The sequence below is a fragment of the Cryptotermes secundus genome, unplaced genomic scaffold, assembly GCF_002891405.2.
Source record: "Cryptotermes secundus unplaced genomic scaffold, Csec_1.0 scaffold1114, whole genome shotgun sequence".
Lineage (NCBI taxonomy): Eukaryota > Metazoa > Arthropoda > Insecta > Blattodea > Kalotermitidae > Cryptotermes > Cryptotermes secundus.
The window spans coordinates 148,396-166,816 of NW_019737401.1; the positions used below are offsets into that span (position 1 = coordinate 148,396).

At 36.9% G+C, this 18,421-nt stretch overlaps 1 protein-coding gene across 12 annotated transcripts in view; it reads left to right on the forward strand.

Annotated features, from left to right (window-relative positions):
* Positions 1 to 4,504, forward strand: part of LOC111870405 (inositol hexakisphosphate and diphosphoinositol-pentakisphosphate kinase) — a 112,280-nt gene extending 107,776 nt beyond the window's left edge. For all 12 annotated transcript variants that reach the window (XM_023862662.2, XM_023862663.2, XM_023862661.2 and 9 more), the window contains exon 28: positions 1,115 to 4,504. In XM_023862662.2, coding sequence (XP_023718430.1) covers positions 1,115 to 1,819 — 705 coding nt within the window. In that variant the 3' untranslated portion in view covers positions 1,820 to 4,504. The remainder of the gene's footprint in view (positions 1 to 1,114) is intronic.
* Positions 4,505 to 18,421: the final 13,917 nt, after the last annotated feature.

Genomic DNA, 18,421 nt, shown 5'->3' on the forward strand with positions numbered 1-18,421 from the left:
CTCTAAGTAATCATGAAATAACTCTTAAGAGTTGCTGTGGGCTTGGTAATAAAGCCTCCTGTGACTGGCTTAATAATGCAGCTGATTTTATATAGCAATTAGAAGTATTATTTCACAAATAGATCTAATAAGCAACTGTAAGTTTGTGGGTCTCACAGTGCTGGCTATGAAGAGTGTTATTTTCTGGAATGCAACAACATGTAGTAGTCTTGTAGAAGTTTACCATAGTGCCTCCATCTTCAGAGTCACATAGTAAGCTGAACTTACTGTTTGCTGGCTCACTCAGTCACTCTTCAACCCTACATGACATTAAATACTCTCCATAATAATTAATTCTTTATTTAATCAGTGTTTGCTTTATATGAAGTTCCTACATATTGGAAATCTGCATTTATTTATAGGGTTAGGAAATGAAATTCATGTATTACATAGTGTAAAATTCCAGTCACACAAGTTTGATGCAGTGGCTTGTCATCTTAATACAAGTTTATCATTACTAGGGTCTGAAGATGATGATATGAGCCATATTGATAAAGTAAGTGCATTCACAATAAGTTTCCAATTATAGAGAGGCAGTACCATAGTATTTTCACATTCTCTTCATAGCAGTGAAACTGAGACAACAGTGAATTACTCATCAAATATGAATGCACAATGATAAAGTTATTTTCAGCATAGCCTTAAATGGATGTGGTGGCTGTCCATAATATAGATGACCTTGGAAAATCTTTTGCAGTTTTGACTTGAATCAAGGTGAGAGGTTTGTGGGATTCAAGTGCATAATTTTATAATTAATTAACTATGAAACAGAAGTAGAGTGTGTAGGATGAAAAAGAAGAGCTATAGCAATATAGAAACTGAAGCATAAAGGTTTTTGCAGAGTACATACAGAATTCTGGTGATAAGTCCAGTGTCAAACAGGAGTCAGTATGGCAACTCATACTGAGTTAACAGTTAGGCTGCTGAGGGTTAAGAGTGACAGGCACACAAATGTGTTCTTTTACAACAATCATAGTTGGACCCATATCCTGTGACCAAGCAACTCATGTTGGACACTAAACTGCTACTGCCACAGATATGTGTCCTTGCTGATCCTGGCATCATGGTGTTGCAGGTATTTGGAAGCCCTGTGTCCAGGTATCAGTCCAGCAAGACAACACTGGTGAGTCCAACTCCAAACCAGTGTGTGGTAATGCCCATAAAGGAAGACAGCCTAGAGATGGTGGAGGGGGGAGGGACGCAACATAGTCCCATCAGCATCAGCAGGGAGTACCGCCTGTCATCGCCACTTACCTCCACTGCAAGGGAAAGCAAACTGGAATCAACAAGAAGTCCAGGCCACCTCAGTCCCACACCAACATCCTCCAGCCCAGCACCTTCCAGCTGCTCTTCATCATCATCACCTTTGAGGAATCCCTCAGACAGACAAAAACTGCGGGAACCAAAACGTCCCTTGGTGTCCAGCTTCACAAAAGAGTACAAACTCTACACTTCTAGCATAACCACCGGCAGGTCCTCTCAGTCAGATTCTGGTGGAAGTACAGAAGGTTCCTACAAGTCCATCAAAGACACAGAATCTGTGGGCAGAACTCCATGCAGTTTCTCCTGCTTTGGAGAAGATACTTCAACAGCACTTGCAGCAGGTTTGGCAGAGGAAGGCTTTGGTTCGCTGAGTAGACAAAGGTTCAGTAATGAGGATGATGTGAACTCAGAGGAACTGTTTGAAGGAACAGCCCCTGCCCTGACTCTTGCCAGCAGCTTCACAGATTGTTCCTCCATATCCAGGGGTTTCAACATTGTGAAGGATGAAGACAAGTAGCAGAAAGTCTAGTTTAAGTTCACCAACCCTTGTATCTTACAAACTGCAGGATGTGCCACTATCCTCATTTGTACATCCTATGTATAGTTGCTGTCCACATATCCTGTCATTGAGGTCTATTATGCATGAAGGAGATAAGCTTATTGGATGAACAGGATCCCAGGTACACTTCAGTAGCATATTATTCAGGAATTGAATAGAACAGTCTCTCATATTAATGTCTGATGTCATGAGAAAGGATTACTGAGTTATGTTAGATGCCAGGAGTTGCCTCCCTCCTTCAGATATTTGACACATTCACTCCTGTATCCAAGGTTAGTCATGTACTGGTGCTTTGTCCAAACTACCATATCTGATGAAGCCTGGATGGTAACATGAAATGACATAACAAAATACACTTCAAGCACATAGTTCATTCTCTGTGTCGAGATGATCCCTTGACCATATGTAGAGCGTTTGCTACCATTTGTGTCAATTCATTTTTTACAGTCTCACCTGCAACCCTATATTCTATAAAATTTATTAAAAGTTATTCACTTTAAAAGTTCAAAAGCCCATCACTACAAGTTTTGACCAATGTGATCATCATCAGATGTTAAAATTTTTGGCGAGGAAATTGCTGTCTTCTGTAGTTGCTTATGTTGTTAAATATATAAGTCCTCATGATGCACATGTGTGTTTGAGTTGGTGGGTTTTGTTCTCTCATATTGTGTGATGTTCTGCGTGTCTTGTTCTCGAATGCTTCTTTATCACAAAGTAAGGCAAACTGCTACTGTACCATAATGTGCAGGTAAGCAGGCAAGCCAGCAGCGTAGGTGCAGGGATGGATGTGTTAAGTGGCAGTAGTTATCTTGTGTATAGATTGGAGTCTGTATACCTAGTTGACCATATATTCACTGTAAATATGTCTTGACATTAATTGATACATGTTCTCACATTCTCATCCACATAGTACATGTGTGATTTGTTTGATGCTGTATGTAGGCAAGATTAGATTCTGAAGCTGGATTTAAATGATAACTGCATAATGATCTCACCAGCTCACTGAAGAGACAGACATACTAAGAAGGCTGTGATAATAATAAAAATGATTCCTATTCTATGGCTTATTGCTGGTGGCTAGAATTACAGTCCTGTACTTCATGGTAATATGGGAAATGCACTGGTGAACAGCAGATCTTGTGTTACTTTACATTGAACTGAGTTTAGAGACCACCTTTTGCATGGTTTGTGTATCTTTTAGCCATGCTTTTTTATATTGCTGTCATATTCCAGTCCCTCTATGAGCCTTGACATGTGCTGTATTTCTGCAGCACACACTGATCACTGTTCACAGATGGTTCAAATGTGACAGCACATGTTTCATTCTTCAGCTGTTTATGATTTGTAGGGATTCCATTTACAATTATAAAAATGATTGCAGTTATAAAACATCTGTATGCGTTAATATGGTTAGGCACAACAAATTTTGAACTCTTCTGTTACTTCTCAAGAAGGAGTGATTGCATTGTAGGCTCAGGATGATAACATCATGAACACTTTCAGATCTTGAGCGAAAGTATGCTAGACTGTGGAAGTTTTCCTTTGTAGATCTATGTTTTTGCATGAACAATATATTTAAAGGGGAAAAAAAGGAAGTGATATATGAAGGAAAATTTAACATCTTAAAATTTGTTATATATGTGGGTGAGGGATGTTTTTAAGCCCAGTGATGAGGAACCTATGCTGAAGGTTCAAGTGAAGCTGAGACATTTCATTCCAGTTCACTTGCTTACATATCATTTTGAAAGTTCTGCAGTGTTAAAATCTTCACAAACAGTAAGTGTCAGAGTTGGGCATGAAAGAAGGGGCATGCAGTACTGTATTAAGCTGAGAATTTCATATTCATGCTCATCTGCTTTGGCTGTATCTGTAGACTTACTGATACCATCTGAATTGAACTTCTTGCTGTCGTAGTGGTGGGCCCATTATTAATGTCTCATGTAGAATATGTCCTCTATAGTACCAGAGTTTTCAGGAGTCACTGAATTGAATGAACACATAATTCATACTGTGGTCTTCTGGGTTATGATATTATTCTATAGTCAAGTAGGTGGTTAGGTGAAACCCGCAGATCATATATATGAATTGTTTCTGAATCGGTTAAGACTCAGTAACAGGGAAGTGCAGTGTTGTGTTGCAGGCCTATAATGAACAATGTAACTGGTGTAACCCACATAGAATAGCCAGTGTACCTGAACAGTGGTGTGCAATCATGTGTGATATTCTTGTGATATAAGTTGTCATTAATTGTGTTACATAAACAAGAAGGTACGACAATTATAGCATGTAAGGTCCTGATCTACAACGAGAATGATGGTGGAATGTTCTGAATTGTGTTTTTGTTTCATACCATAGTTATTATCCCTCACAACTGACTACAAATCTCACTTATTCCCATTCCTTCCCAAAACAGGTTCCTCCATAGTTCCTATGACAAAAGAGTGCAGTGGAAACTTCTGCTTCCTCATAAAGTGACTCAGATTCAGCTTGGTAAGATTATACCGTGGCCTTTTTGTGTATGCAGTTTGAGCAAATTTTCTATGTACTTACATAAAACTTGGTAAAGAGTCAACAATATATATGGAGGACAACACATAAAGAGGTAGAGAACTAATGAAATAAATCTGTTGTTTGTTGCTTATACCTTTGAATATGGTCTTTGGCGATCTTTGCCTGTGCCTGCATGTCTAGGATGAAGGTAAAAATCCAGACTTTAAACAGGACCACCCATTGGGTAGAATGTCCATTTTGAACCCACTGATAGGTTGTTAGTAATGACAATGGCTGGCACAGAAGACCCACAGATCAGCATGGGATACAAGCCACATATTTCCTACACAGCAGAAATTTCTTACTTTCTTAAAGGTAGGGATGGGAAAGTGTGCAAATAAATTGCGCTGTATCTGGGCAATCTCAATCATGAGATCTCCAGAGGACATTGGATTGCACCTAGACTATCTGGTCCCCAAAAGGTGAATGATGACATCTGGTATTTATAATGGCACCTTCTCTTTTTCCTCCTCACTTCTACCCATTATGATAAAAGATGAAGAAGGCCGTCTTCTGGGATGTGGTACCATGTAGATCTTGTGTTACTACATGCTGCAGGCAACTGCTCACACTGTTCCTCGCTCACAGATTTTTCTACCCCAAAGATGGAGGAGATACGTTCCTCCAAAACATCAGTTCACACAAGATCTACAAGGTGTCACATCCCAGAAGATGGCATTCTTCAAAGATATTCTTGCTTAGCTAGTCAGAGCACAGGTCTTGTCCAAGGGCATTGTGACTTTTAGGAAAAGGACAGAATGATACTGGGATAGATAGTATCTGACAAATACCAAGAAGGTGTTGCAAGGCTGCTGTCTTCAGGGAGTTATATGATGAAGATGGCAAATGAAAGTTCTCTTAACTGCTTTTGTTTAACTGTTGCCATAGTACAAGTGTATAGCTGTAAACATAGAGAACACTTAGCACCACCTGAATTGTGAAACACCGACAAGTCCTTAGATTGGCAGCATCTGTTTTCTTGCACTCCCACTCCATGGCACAAAGGTATGAGAACTGCAAGTCACCAGTGTGTATCAGCTGTTTTCTTTGTATAGTACTGGGAAAATCGATAAATGAGCATACTTACACTTTGTAAGATTTGAGGTTTTCACAGCGGTGACTATGAAGAATGTGTCGTAGGATGTGGCAAACCTTGGTTTCAGACATGTGCAATAATAATCAGGCCAAAATACTGTATCATGTTGATGTAGGAAAAGCTTCACCCATAAAACTGAATGTATTTGTATGTTACCAGTTTCATTTATTCAGGAAAGAGACATCAGTTTCCAAGTACTTGAAGTATCAGCAAGCAGTGAGAATCTCCTTGTTCAGCAACCCAGTCAGTTGCTTCATAGTTTTATCTGGTCTAAGACCACAACTGTCAATCCAATGTCATTCAAAATATTATCTTTAGAGTCATTTTTAAGGACTTCCTAATGACTACATTATACAGAGGTAGGGTAGAGTGACTGCAAAAATAAGTTAGAAGATAAATTGAAACACAATCAAATTCCAGAACCAGAGTAGACTCAAGGTATGGGTATGGAATAACCTCTGGATTAACATAATGGCAAGTGCAGTTCAGTAAATGTTGAAAATAATTCAGCAGGAAGTGCAGGGTAATAGAAGTTCATTTCACATGACTTTGTACAAGAAGACATTTCTCAATAACAGTGAGATAAGATCTCAGAAAATTATTAATGTTCAGTTTATGTTATAAATATTATGTTTCTGGACATCCATGGTCCTGTTTTTATATAAAATATCATCCAGAAATAAGACTAGCTCTATCAATTGAGCCCAACTGAGTAGGTTTTACCCAAATATGGAGACAGAATCCAGCCTCTGACACATTGTGTTTTGAAATATAAACAGGACGGTGTTTTACATAAAAATAGTATGATGAATAATGTCCAGAAACATTAGTTGTACTAATGTATCATTGTTATAAACTTTTATATCTTATTTTCAGTTATATTATTGCCTAAATATTAAACTTTGAAACAGACTGATACAAATGTCTGATAACTCCCAACTAACACGACGGTGTTTTACATAAAAATAGTATGATGAATAATGTCCAGAAACATTAGTTGTACTAATGTATCATTGTTATAAACTTTTATATCTTATTTTCAGTTATATTATTGCCTAAATATTAAACTTTGAAACAGACTGATACAAATGTCTGATAACTCCCAACTACTACATGTATGCTGTTATGTGCCTTTAGAGTTCAAACCTGCAGAATGTAAGACTCATATTCATTCTCCAGTTCAAGAATTGATATAGGTTAGATAACAGGCACAATTTCAATAGGATGGCATTTAAATTTTCTCAGCTATGACATTATTTTTTGCTCCCTCCTTCAGCTTGGAAACTTCTATACTTCCTGGCAACAATTATTTTATTGCAGTAAGTTTTTAATGTAATTAGATCACAATCTTTGTGCAAAATTTCATTCTACATGAGGCCATTTTCTCTGCATGAACCAAATGACTCACACTTTGTACTCTCTCCTCCCAAATTTCAGATATTGACTATTTTTCTAACCACATAAGATAATGTACTGTATTTACTATTTATGTTCGTGTGAATCTGCAATACTAAGAACTTGCCATGAATGATGATGAGTGATAAGGATGTTGGAATGAATACACACAGCACTTTAAGGCATCCTAAATTTATTCCTTTGTTACGATTATTATTATAAAATAATGGTTTCACCAATTGTGCATATCACTGCAGTTACAGGAGATCAGTGGCAGTAAAAACAAACATGGCAGCTTACAAAACATTATCTCGAAAATATACAGCCACATTAAAAACATGATCACATTCTCATACAGTATCTAAAAGCTTGCAGTGGCTAAGTCAGCACTTCTCTGCAAGCTCCACTGCAATGCTGGACAATTGTTAAACTGATATTATGATGATAAAGAGTCTATTCTGAGCAGAAGAGTATATCACTGTTTATCACTGGTGCGTGCATGTGGATCAGATATTCTGACCCAGATACTGATGATTCTCATGTACTGTAAACAGAGTTAACATTCTGAACAAGATTTTTGCAAGTGAAACAATTATTCTGCATTAATACAACGTGGATGATAGATTTTATTCCATCTTGTAATAAGACCTTCCACAGTACTATCAGCTGTCTCCCTATTCCTCATTTTGAGGCAATGCAACCAGCAAGAAGTGCAAACTTTCCAACAGCTTATAAAACGTGACAACAACAAAAGCAGGCACATAGCTCAGGCTTCTTACCATCATTTACACCAACATAAATATTAACAGCATGAGGCTCAATGTAGGCCTAGATGGTTTGATGAGAAAGTGAAGAGTGCTTAAAAGAACAAGCATCTGAAATTCATCATCTGATTAAAGTATAGCTGGAAGTGTCCTCATGCTACAACATAAAACTTATACTAGTGGCTCCATTTGTAACATTCCTGCAGTTTCAGATTTCATATTAACTGTCTGTCCACAACAGGATACTCATAATTGGCTATGATGACAGAAAAAAACATGAGAAATTTTGGTCCTTAGCTATAAAAGTAAAGACATGATTCACTATCACCATACTCCAATAAGCAGTGTTACAGGTTTAACACTTGTTGGGTCATGCTGTGTGTTTTCAAAATGTTGCAAAATGCTTATTATATGTTGAATTTTTGTTGTGATTTGTACTCTTCATTCATTCTAGATGAACTTTTCACTGCACAGCGCTAAGCACTGGAACATCACACCACCCTCTAACCAGCCTTAAAAACTGCTGTCTTGTGGGTGGTGGTGCGTAGCTTGGTAGAAAGGTACCAATATTTTGGAGGAACCTGCTGTGTCCACTGAAATGCTGATATCTTTCATCCCAGAAGACAGTAATCATGAACCATGAATTCCATATTCAAACTCCAATAGAGTTTACCCTTGTAGCTATGAAATTATGTACAGAATGTTTGAGTCACAGCTTCATCTCCAAGAGTGTCCTTTCTTCTCTCAGAATACATAATGGATCAACAAAATGCCTGGGCCTGTACACTTACAAATTAGCTGGTGCTGGTGGTAGTAAACAGACTGGAACATATAAGTTATGTGATGGTCATGCTAAAGCTAAACATAATTTGGAAGTCTCACTTTCCATCATCTTGAGACGTTTGGCAGACTACAGTACTTCGCCTGAACTTTGCAATCGTCGAAAGAGCATACAAAATACTAAATTTAATCAAATTTTCTGAAATATATCAGTAGTTCTGTATCACCAATTATTTTATATAAGTTTATATATTCTGGTGACGTTCAGCATTCAATATGAACACCACAGAATGTTAGAAGGCATGACTAATGTGAAGTGAGTTGCTGAGTTCTACACTACAGTAACAGAAAAAGTTCTTGGTACCGACTTTACTCGCAGCTATAGAAATATGAATTGCAATAAAACTCTCATAGTATATACAGGAGGTAAATCACTTCATTCATTAAATCATGAATGGGTCTCTAGAAACAAATGAAATTATGTCATATTATGTTCCAATTATGTTTTTAATTACCAGTCATTGGTAATGGTGTTCCTTTCAAGTGGCAGTCCTGTATCTGTAACTGAAGTTCCTTCTAACTTTAGAAAATGCAACACATTCTTAAATCTCTTGATCCCATTTACAGAAGGAAAATAACCTCTGTACCAAATCTAGGTATCATGAAAAGTTAAACAGTTCTGTCTGGTGTGACTGGTGAAGATTTTTCTTATTTCAATTAATTATGCCCTTATATGTAAAAACAACACAGCACACCACAAACACATACAGGACAATATCAAATAACCCTCTTCTCTAGAACGACAAGACAGCACATGTTTGGCCCCGTCAAAAGAAATAAGAGGGACGACACGAACCTGCTTGGTTTACGAATTCCAATAGAGTCTTAGCAAACCAATTATATATATATATTTTAACATATTGGAACAGCTGCTGTAGTTGTAGAGACTTTAGATTTTATACCCAATTGTATATTATTAATATTGTATGTACATATTTTAACTTTTAGAACACATTGTAATAGTGGCTTCTAACTATTGATGTGAAGGTGTCCCTCTGATGATGGTCTCATAATCATCAGTAATCTGTCAGACAACAGGTCCACAGTCTCTTCCAAAACATTTCCTCCACTTAATGCGATCTAGAGCTTTCTCCTTCAAATGACAGTATCCTCTTCTGTCCCCAAGGTCATCCAGCATCTTCTTACGTCTTCTTCCTCGTCTTCTTGTCACTTCTATCCGCCCCTCTATCTTTCCTTCAATAACTTCTTTTAGAAGTCAGTTTCTGTGTAAAACATGGCCAATCCAATTAGCCTTCCGTTTTCTTATTTCGTGTAGGATATTCCTCTGCTCACTGACTCTAATTAACACTTCTTCATTTCTCACATAATCGGTCCAACTGATCTTCTCCATCCTGATGGTCTATGATGGTCTATGAAGACCGAAACATGTAAGGGCATAATTAACTGAAATATGAAAAATCTTTACTAGTCACACTGGATGGAACTGTTTAACCTTGTTTATTATATTGTTAGTGTGATGGACCAGAATGAAACAAATCAAATCTAGGTATATTAGACAAAGTTTCCAATAAACCAAGCAGGTTACCATATGTAGTGACATCTCATATAGAAGATGACCAATTCACAGCAATGGCTATCTTAACTCAAATTTCATGATCCCCTTCAGTACCTCCAGGTGAAAGGTGGGGTAACTTGAAACAGATCACAACTTCTTCCAGTTATAATTCACATATATAATCTTCCTCTCAAATCTTTACGCATAAAATCTGCATTTTACAGCCTACACACCAATCTATTTACCACCACAAATGTACAAAATAATATACATAAAAGTTTAACAGGTAGTACAAGAATAACCATTCTAGGATAGATGCTTAACACATGTGAAAACCAAATAAAATAAAGAGCATAAGATGCAGTTACAATTGTAATGACTGAAAATATTTTTAAGCCTATATGATCACAAAATTTCATTTTTGCTTTTCTTAGAAGAGAAACTGCTCATACAGAAAAAAGAATGTAAATAACTTGGTTAGTAAATTGGCTCAGATGGAGAACTAAGTATTTTATAGAACCTGGTTCCAATAAATGCCCTCTTCTTTCTCACCTGATTGTAGATTTCCTTATATAATGTGTCTGAACTCACATACCATAAAGTGAGTGGGATTACAGACCTCACTGAGCTTTGAAATATATGGTTTCCCACCTATACAGTACAATGTACACATGTTATTAGAAGCAACACAAACACACAGAAATGATACAAAATTATATTACAATTTGTTTTTTCTCTATTTTTTACTGCATGCCACAGCTTAAAATTATCACAGTTTATTTTTTGTTAAGTCATTAGACACAATATTCTATAATGGTCCATATTATTTCATAAAGTACATATAATCTGATTTTTACAGTATAAACAAAATTATTACAAACAAAATTTTAGATATGAAACACGCAGACAAGAGGCAGTGTTGACAATGCTGTAGCCACTCCAATATACAGAATCTCAGAAGCAACACACCCTGTAGTTTAACATTAGTGGTACTTTGTGCTACTAAATATTACAGTGTAGGGATTAGAGCCCTGCTCCATATTTGAGAAGTACCCCATTATTGTGGTCAAATTACCAGCAATCCATAGTTTCTTCAGTATGAGCATGAAAAGGCCACGATCTTTAAAATAAGCCATGTCTACTTCCATGTCATTCTCTACTGTTTATGATAACTAATTCTAACCTCTGAACTTGATTGCAAAAAGTTCTTCCCACTGATGCTGAACCTTCATAGCAGCTTCCTTTGATGTGGTCAGTTAAGTCTGATTAAATCCCTTAAAAGTAGGCCCAGATCAACAGCTCCCCAATCTTCTTTCTGTGTGTTATTTAATAATGCTATCAGGATCTAGAGTATGTGGGGTCAGATGGTAGGCTGACATGGATTGGAAAGTATATGGAAAGAAGCAGTTCTGGCATAATCACGGTACTATTCCAGAATTTGCCTGGAAGAACAGGTAAATCACATGCATTTCAGTCTGGTTAGCTGGTTTCCAGACCAAGATTCAAATCAAGCACCTCCCAAATACCAGCGTATAGCATTACTTCTAGACCAGTCTGCACTTTGGCAGCTCTTCCTTTCACATAGCTTCTTTGTACTGTTGCCAGTTCTCAGTCTCATCATGTCTTACTCAACTCCCATTGATACAACATTTATCAAAAAAAAATACTTCAAGTGGTCAGTCATAACTACAAAAAAAAACTGTTTTCATCACCAGGGTATGAAGCCAGAGAGGTCTCACATATTACTGTCAGGAATGTGTGTTACATTCCATAAATCCCTCACCCACGGCTGCAGCAACAGGTAAGAACATTTTTGTAATTAGTATTCTTTGGTTGGTTACTTAATGATGCTCTAATTATTGAGACTATATAATGGATAATATGACGATTAATGAATGTGGAGCATTTGGTGGAATTACAATTGGCAAAAGGAACTGAAGTACTCAGACAAAACCCACCCCAGTGCCACTTTGTCCACCATAAATCCCACATAATTTGACCTGCCAGCAACTAATTGCCTGATTTATGGCATTGCCCAGAATTAGTATTAAATTAGATTTATTCAGTATTAGCTTTAAATTTACATATTACAGTTCCTGAACATTATTCAACCACTCCAAAATTAGATATTCACAAGTCCCCGATGCTACATAATCTATGGGAATTGACATACCACTGTAAACACTAGGTCTTAATTAATGTTCATTAAATATTCACCAGATCTGAAAATACTACAGAGCTAAATTATGTTTTATACAAACTGAAGAAAATTTTGAAGCCTAGTGTACAACATAAATACCAACCATATGACACAAATGCTCTGTCTTTCCAGTTACATCTTGGAGTCCATATTAACACAAGTCACTTTCAAAAAAATACTATATATTTGTCACTAAATTATAAATATTATGCTGCAACTGGGAACTGTGGCATCAAATTGCTCCTAACAAGTGCTACAACATTATCAAACATACATACACATATATACATCAACTTCATTTGAGCCCAAGTATAAACACAAATAAATGACCAGTAGTTTCTTTGAACAATACTCTGACTTCCCTCATCCTCAAGAAATAAAAGACTCAAGTCAGGCTAACCTGACATTAAACTAAGAACATAGCAGACACACAACCAAACAAAAGCAGGCTTGGTAACACTGCCTGTGATGCTATTTATCCACGTCACAAAAGCAGAAACACCCCCACCCCCAATCACAGTGGCCACTCCTTATTGTGGTTTTCCAGGTTATGACATGTTTTAGTCTGGCAGATAGGTACCCGACTACAACATGGTATCATAACCCACATGACCATAATATGGAACTTCACCAATGTGGAAACCTCAAATCATGCATGACCTGCAACTGGCAGTTTGGCTGTATGATGGTCATTTACAAGGATGACTGTTCTATTATCAGACTATTAATGCTTTTCATATTATCAGCTCTTGTGTTGATATCATTACAGAAGCTCATATTTATTCAAAGAACTTTCTCTTTTACCTCTTTCACTTCTATTCCAAAAAGAAAGAAAAAAAAGACAATACACAAAGAGTTTTATGCTGTGTGTAAAAACTATAATGGTAACAGAACCAGAAGACCAACTTTGTTAAAAAAAACTCTTATTGCTGAAAAAGTTAAAATATAAGAATACTTTTTATTTATTACTACAGTCATCACAAACTCTGACCAGTTTGTCAGCTGTACATTAACACGTTTCATCCAACATGCATGCTCAGAAATGGTGACCCAGGTATGAAATCTTGTTATCTCTAATACCAATGATATAAGCATTCTTTAGGAAAATCATATGAAAAAACTGTAACAACAAATTAAATTATTTCTTCCTCAAAACTAAAAATGGGGAATCATATGATGGTGGAAATCATGTAAGAACTTTAATCAGCAACAGACCCCTTTCTAATGCTTAGGTAACTGCCATTTTCAATGCTTCAAATTTATATGAACGAAAAAATGAAATTAACTTTTTGGATAGCTGTTAAGTCCTGCCATTTGCAATAATTAAAACTCTACATCAGCATATATTAGAACATAATTCAAGGTATTCCTATACCAGTGAAACAAGTGACAATTACTTTGACCCATGCATTCTAACCCTGTAAGTCCCATGTAGCTGAATTACACATGATAAATTCAATGCTCACAGTCTTCATTTTTGGGGCACATGTAGGTATCCACTAATCACTGTGGGGTCAAATATTAGGTATTCCTCAATCATCAAAACCGTATTTGTCACAGCCAATAAGTGTGNTTCTGCACTGCTTATAGGTGCTACACTCTATGAAAGATATTCTGTGTGACTGATACTGACATAGAGCACATATCAGCAGATGGTGCTGCATCTCCTGGAACACACAACAGGAGAATTTCAAAAAGTACTACATTAAGCCTGCCATTCTGGGTCAACTTGTCTGTAAGTGAAACTGTCACATTCTGTAACATAATTTGTATCCACAGGAAAAATTTCTGCATTTAACAAAAAAAACTTGAAATGGCAAACCAAACAGCACAAACATGCAATGTACAAGGATCCAGCTACATGATGTGGAAATACTGTGTGGCATACATACATTCCAACAGTTGTATTAAAGAAGGAAGAATAGTTTCCATAAATATATACTCATCAATGCAGTTATTACAAGTAAATTTAACTGTACAACCATATTCAGTGAACAGATAACATACTTGAGTCACAGTTTTGTCTCTGTATAATCATTGCATGTGTAAATTACACAGAAACTGAAACTGCATACACTAGTCAGGCAGTATACGGGCTGTGGATTTGTTGCAACACAAATCATGATGTTATGTGAATTAAACATTTGTGAAACATTGCTTTGATAAGTACTTCTTCCTTCCTCACATCATTACCAAGCTCCTGTTTTTCATTTGATGAGGAATAAACATAATTCACCAGACAGAACCAGAGGCAGCTGAATCATGTGTGTGATCAGCGGTCAGCACAAGCAGTTGTCACCATTATTTGTGGAATGTTAAAACAAAGCAAAGGTTTATTTTGAAACAACAACAAGAAGGTTAATATGTCACCTTGTTACTATTAAAAATCCTCTAAAATACAGTAAAAGTTGCTAAGTCAGCATAGAATTAAAACTATTTACACAACACTAAGTATTGTCTTTACCTTGTATTACAAATCCAAATATATCACTGGATGGCATATATGTGCTATATTTTTCTCCACATTCAAGGAAAAAAATACTCCATCAATATCATGGGTATCAACGTACAAGCACAGGAGTGCTTTGGACAGTTCAATAATTGTTTTAGTCTTATAAAGTAATGTCTCCCTGTTATTACTCATACATCAGTTGAGGATGGCAGAGAGTGAGAAAAGAACATACTTCAACTATAATTGATCCCTTACAGGAAATGATTTAAGTGTTCATTTACTTGTAACTAGAGTCTTTTTAATACTGGTCAATGTAGTCTTAAAGTTGGGGTGACAATTTACATTTTATGCTTGTGACAGAATTTTATTGGATCACAATGCACGGAAAATACATCTCTGAATCTAACGTCCTATATTTTTAGCCTACTTCCCATATTAAAAAAAAAAAAAATTAAAGTATGCTTATAAGTATGCTGTCTGTGTGTTTGTGTATCCCCTACATCAACTTCTGAATACCTAACCAATGTTTCTGAAACTTGGTATGTATATCATGGCACCTGAACCCATCTCAATGGTGCGCTTCATAAATCCCTCCCATCAGTCTGTCTGCATGTGTATTTCCCCTCTATTTGCTAGGCAGCAGCTTGTTAGACATGTTCCCATGGCAACGAATACATGCAACAATAGAAGAACTGTCAGAGGCAGCGTCTTCTATTCGGTCCATGTCAAATTAAAGGACAGTCTGTGGTTCTTTCTCTGTACCCCTCTATCATTGCTAGGCAATGGCTTGGTAAACACGTTCCCACAGCAAAAAATAATTGCTGGAAGCGTCATTTTCTATGCAGTCCACATTGTATTAAAGAAAAGTAGGCAATTAATTAGTTCTTACCAGAACTTCTTGTTTTTGTACAATTTTATATGAACTGTTCTCATTCTCTCCTCCTTTCCGAACTCAGCACATGTTCAACATATAACAGATTGAGTCAATCTTCCAACAGTTAAAAACTACTGTTTTCTGGCATTCGTGCTAATTCCAAAATGTTCAATTGATGCGATACGTATCATGCTGATTTCTGCCATGGTTCATGACAGTGGCTTGCCCAGTGTGCAGATGGTTCAAAGTTCAAACCCCAGCCAGGGCAGCATTCAGAAATAAATACCTGTTTATATTTTAGTTTAAAAACCCTGCTCTACTAAATTAAACACTGCCCAGAGCTGGACAGCAAGGTTAGGGGACTGGTATGTCATTTTAATAACACTGGACCAATTTACATAATTTATCAGTTTTAAAGAATTTGTGTGGCAATGGCAGAACCTTCCTATACCATGACTATGGTCTGGTCACTATGTTCCTTGGATACAGTTCACCTCCAGACAATCACTAGTCTAGAATTCATGAAGCAACAAACACCATACACTCGCAAGTCATGTCTTATCAAAATAAAGTAATATGAGAAATACCATGCATGGGTGAAACAGGAAATCCACACAAAGCTTTGGTACAGTAAATGCATGGAAACAATCACCTTTCTCATTAATTCCTATTACAATTTTATGTTTGCTGGTAAAGGCTGCAACATTTTTAACGATTTAAAGTCTTCTGATTTATTCAATGACTAATATAATTGCAAAGTAAAACATGAGACAGGTGGAAAATAAATGTAGAAAGGCTACAGAAGGAATTAACCATACTGCAATCAGTATGAATCAAAATACAGCATTACAAAAACAAATGCACCTGCCATGTTAAAGGAATGCAGAGCGATGGACCGCCTGAACTAATATTGAAGTATATACCAGCTAGCACAAGGATGTAAGGACAATCCCTAAAGAGATTATGTACAAATGAAGTCAGAATGGATCAAAAATGGCAGAAGACTAGACTGTATGACAATGGTGGATGATGTTCAAATTGTGTTCAAGTCTTCTTTGCTGCAGGGGCAGCACATTCCTCTTCTACCCTGAAGATGGAGGCAGAATATTCCTCTGAAACACTGGTAAATTTCTACCAGACTATGCAGCGTCACATCCAAGAAGACAGTTATCTTCATAGTCACGGTTGTCAGAGACTCAAGTCTCACAAAGACATGTTTTCAAACACTCAAAACACTCCTCGAAGCATGGACACTGGTACTGGTCAAGGTTTATAAACACACAAGTCTGGTGCACTTGGATTTCCTAATTCCACACCTGCCAACCTTCTAAAACGATACAAAAACTGTACAATTCATCTGCTAAAATTACATTCAACACTCATTTCAAAGCAGCAAAGTTCTTTGGTATAACATTGTACAAAACACAACACACACCTTACACAAAGGGATGTGTGTTATAACTCTACAAAAGAATATATGGCTAGCAGGCATGTCATCTGGAAGAAATGTTATTCATGCCAGTTGACAAACTAAACATGGACATTTCCAGGATCCACATTCAGACTGGAAGTTAGTATGAGGACCTGAGTCCACCACAAATTATAACTGCACCCAGTTAAACTGACAATCTGCATAACAGATGGAAATATAAAATAATATGGTTTGTTGCCATGTTCTTTTATTTAATGATAGCCTAATGGCACTGTGTCAACAAATGAAGTTAAATGTTAAAACTGGATGACAATAATTTACCAATGAAAATGAAACCTGGCAACACTGTGCATTTTGCAGCACTGACTTTGTGCTTGTCTGCATGCCTGTCCGCCCAGTTTGCGCCATCTGTGCAATTACTGCAGTCCCTCCTGTCATGCTGGCTGCGTCATGGAGTGTTGCATTAGCCTGTCTCTCCAGGCACAGGGGAAACCACTTTCAGCATCTTATGTAACCCAGTTATCTCCACATCTATCATGGTATTTATACACCAAGTTTAATTTTCATCACTAAATTAATGCACAATTTATAACTGTTACACCAGGGCCTCCTCCAAGTGAATCACCAGCAAAAGGGAAATAAGCTAAAATACTACCACAGCATTTGCCTGAGGGATGGAGGAAAATTTCAAAATACATGAACATGATAAAGTGGCAAATTTGGAGGTCTGACCTTACTTCTTAGACATTTTTAAATAATCTAATATGATTTAGATTGTCATCTTCTGGACCATGACACCTAGTAGCTTAGGACACTGGTGGTTATCCACATTTTGTAGAAACATATTGCCTCCATGTTCTAACCTGAAGATGCTCGCTGCATGTCCCTCTAAAATATTGGTAACCACCTACCAGACTACATAGTGTCACAACTCAGATGATGACAATCTAAATCTTCACTCCCATGAAACCTAAATCTCTTACAGATCATGACCAAATGTCACAGTCAAGTAGGTACCAATCCCACTTCATATTCAGAAGGTCCCAGGATCAAATCTCTACCAAAGGACTGGCTATACCCACATCCTTTCCAATTCTTTCCAATTCATTACTCATTAATAAAATCATCATATCCTTCAACGCTATATAGCTATGGATTGCACTGTTAAATAAACCATAAATAAATAAAATACAGATCTAATATGGATGAACAAACTACTGTTATATTTCAGCATTGTACTTCATCTGAATAAACGTTTCTGCCTACTTACTTTGTCTTAAAAGGAACTGTATTGTTGTCTGTGTGTCAACATGACTGCTCTCCCCACTGAAATCTTGTGTGGTATCAGATCTTCACCAAACACGGCGGTTCAGAAGTAATGCTCTCTGCATGTATTCATATGCTCAATTTAATTCTCAGCTGGGGCACAAGTTACCATTGA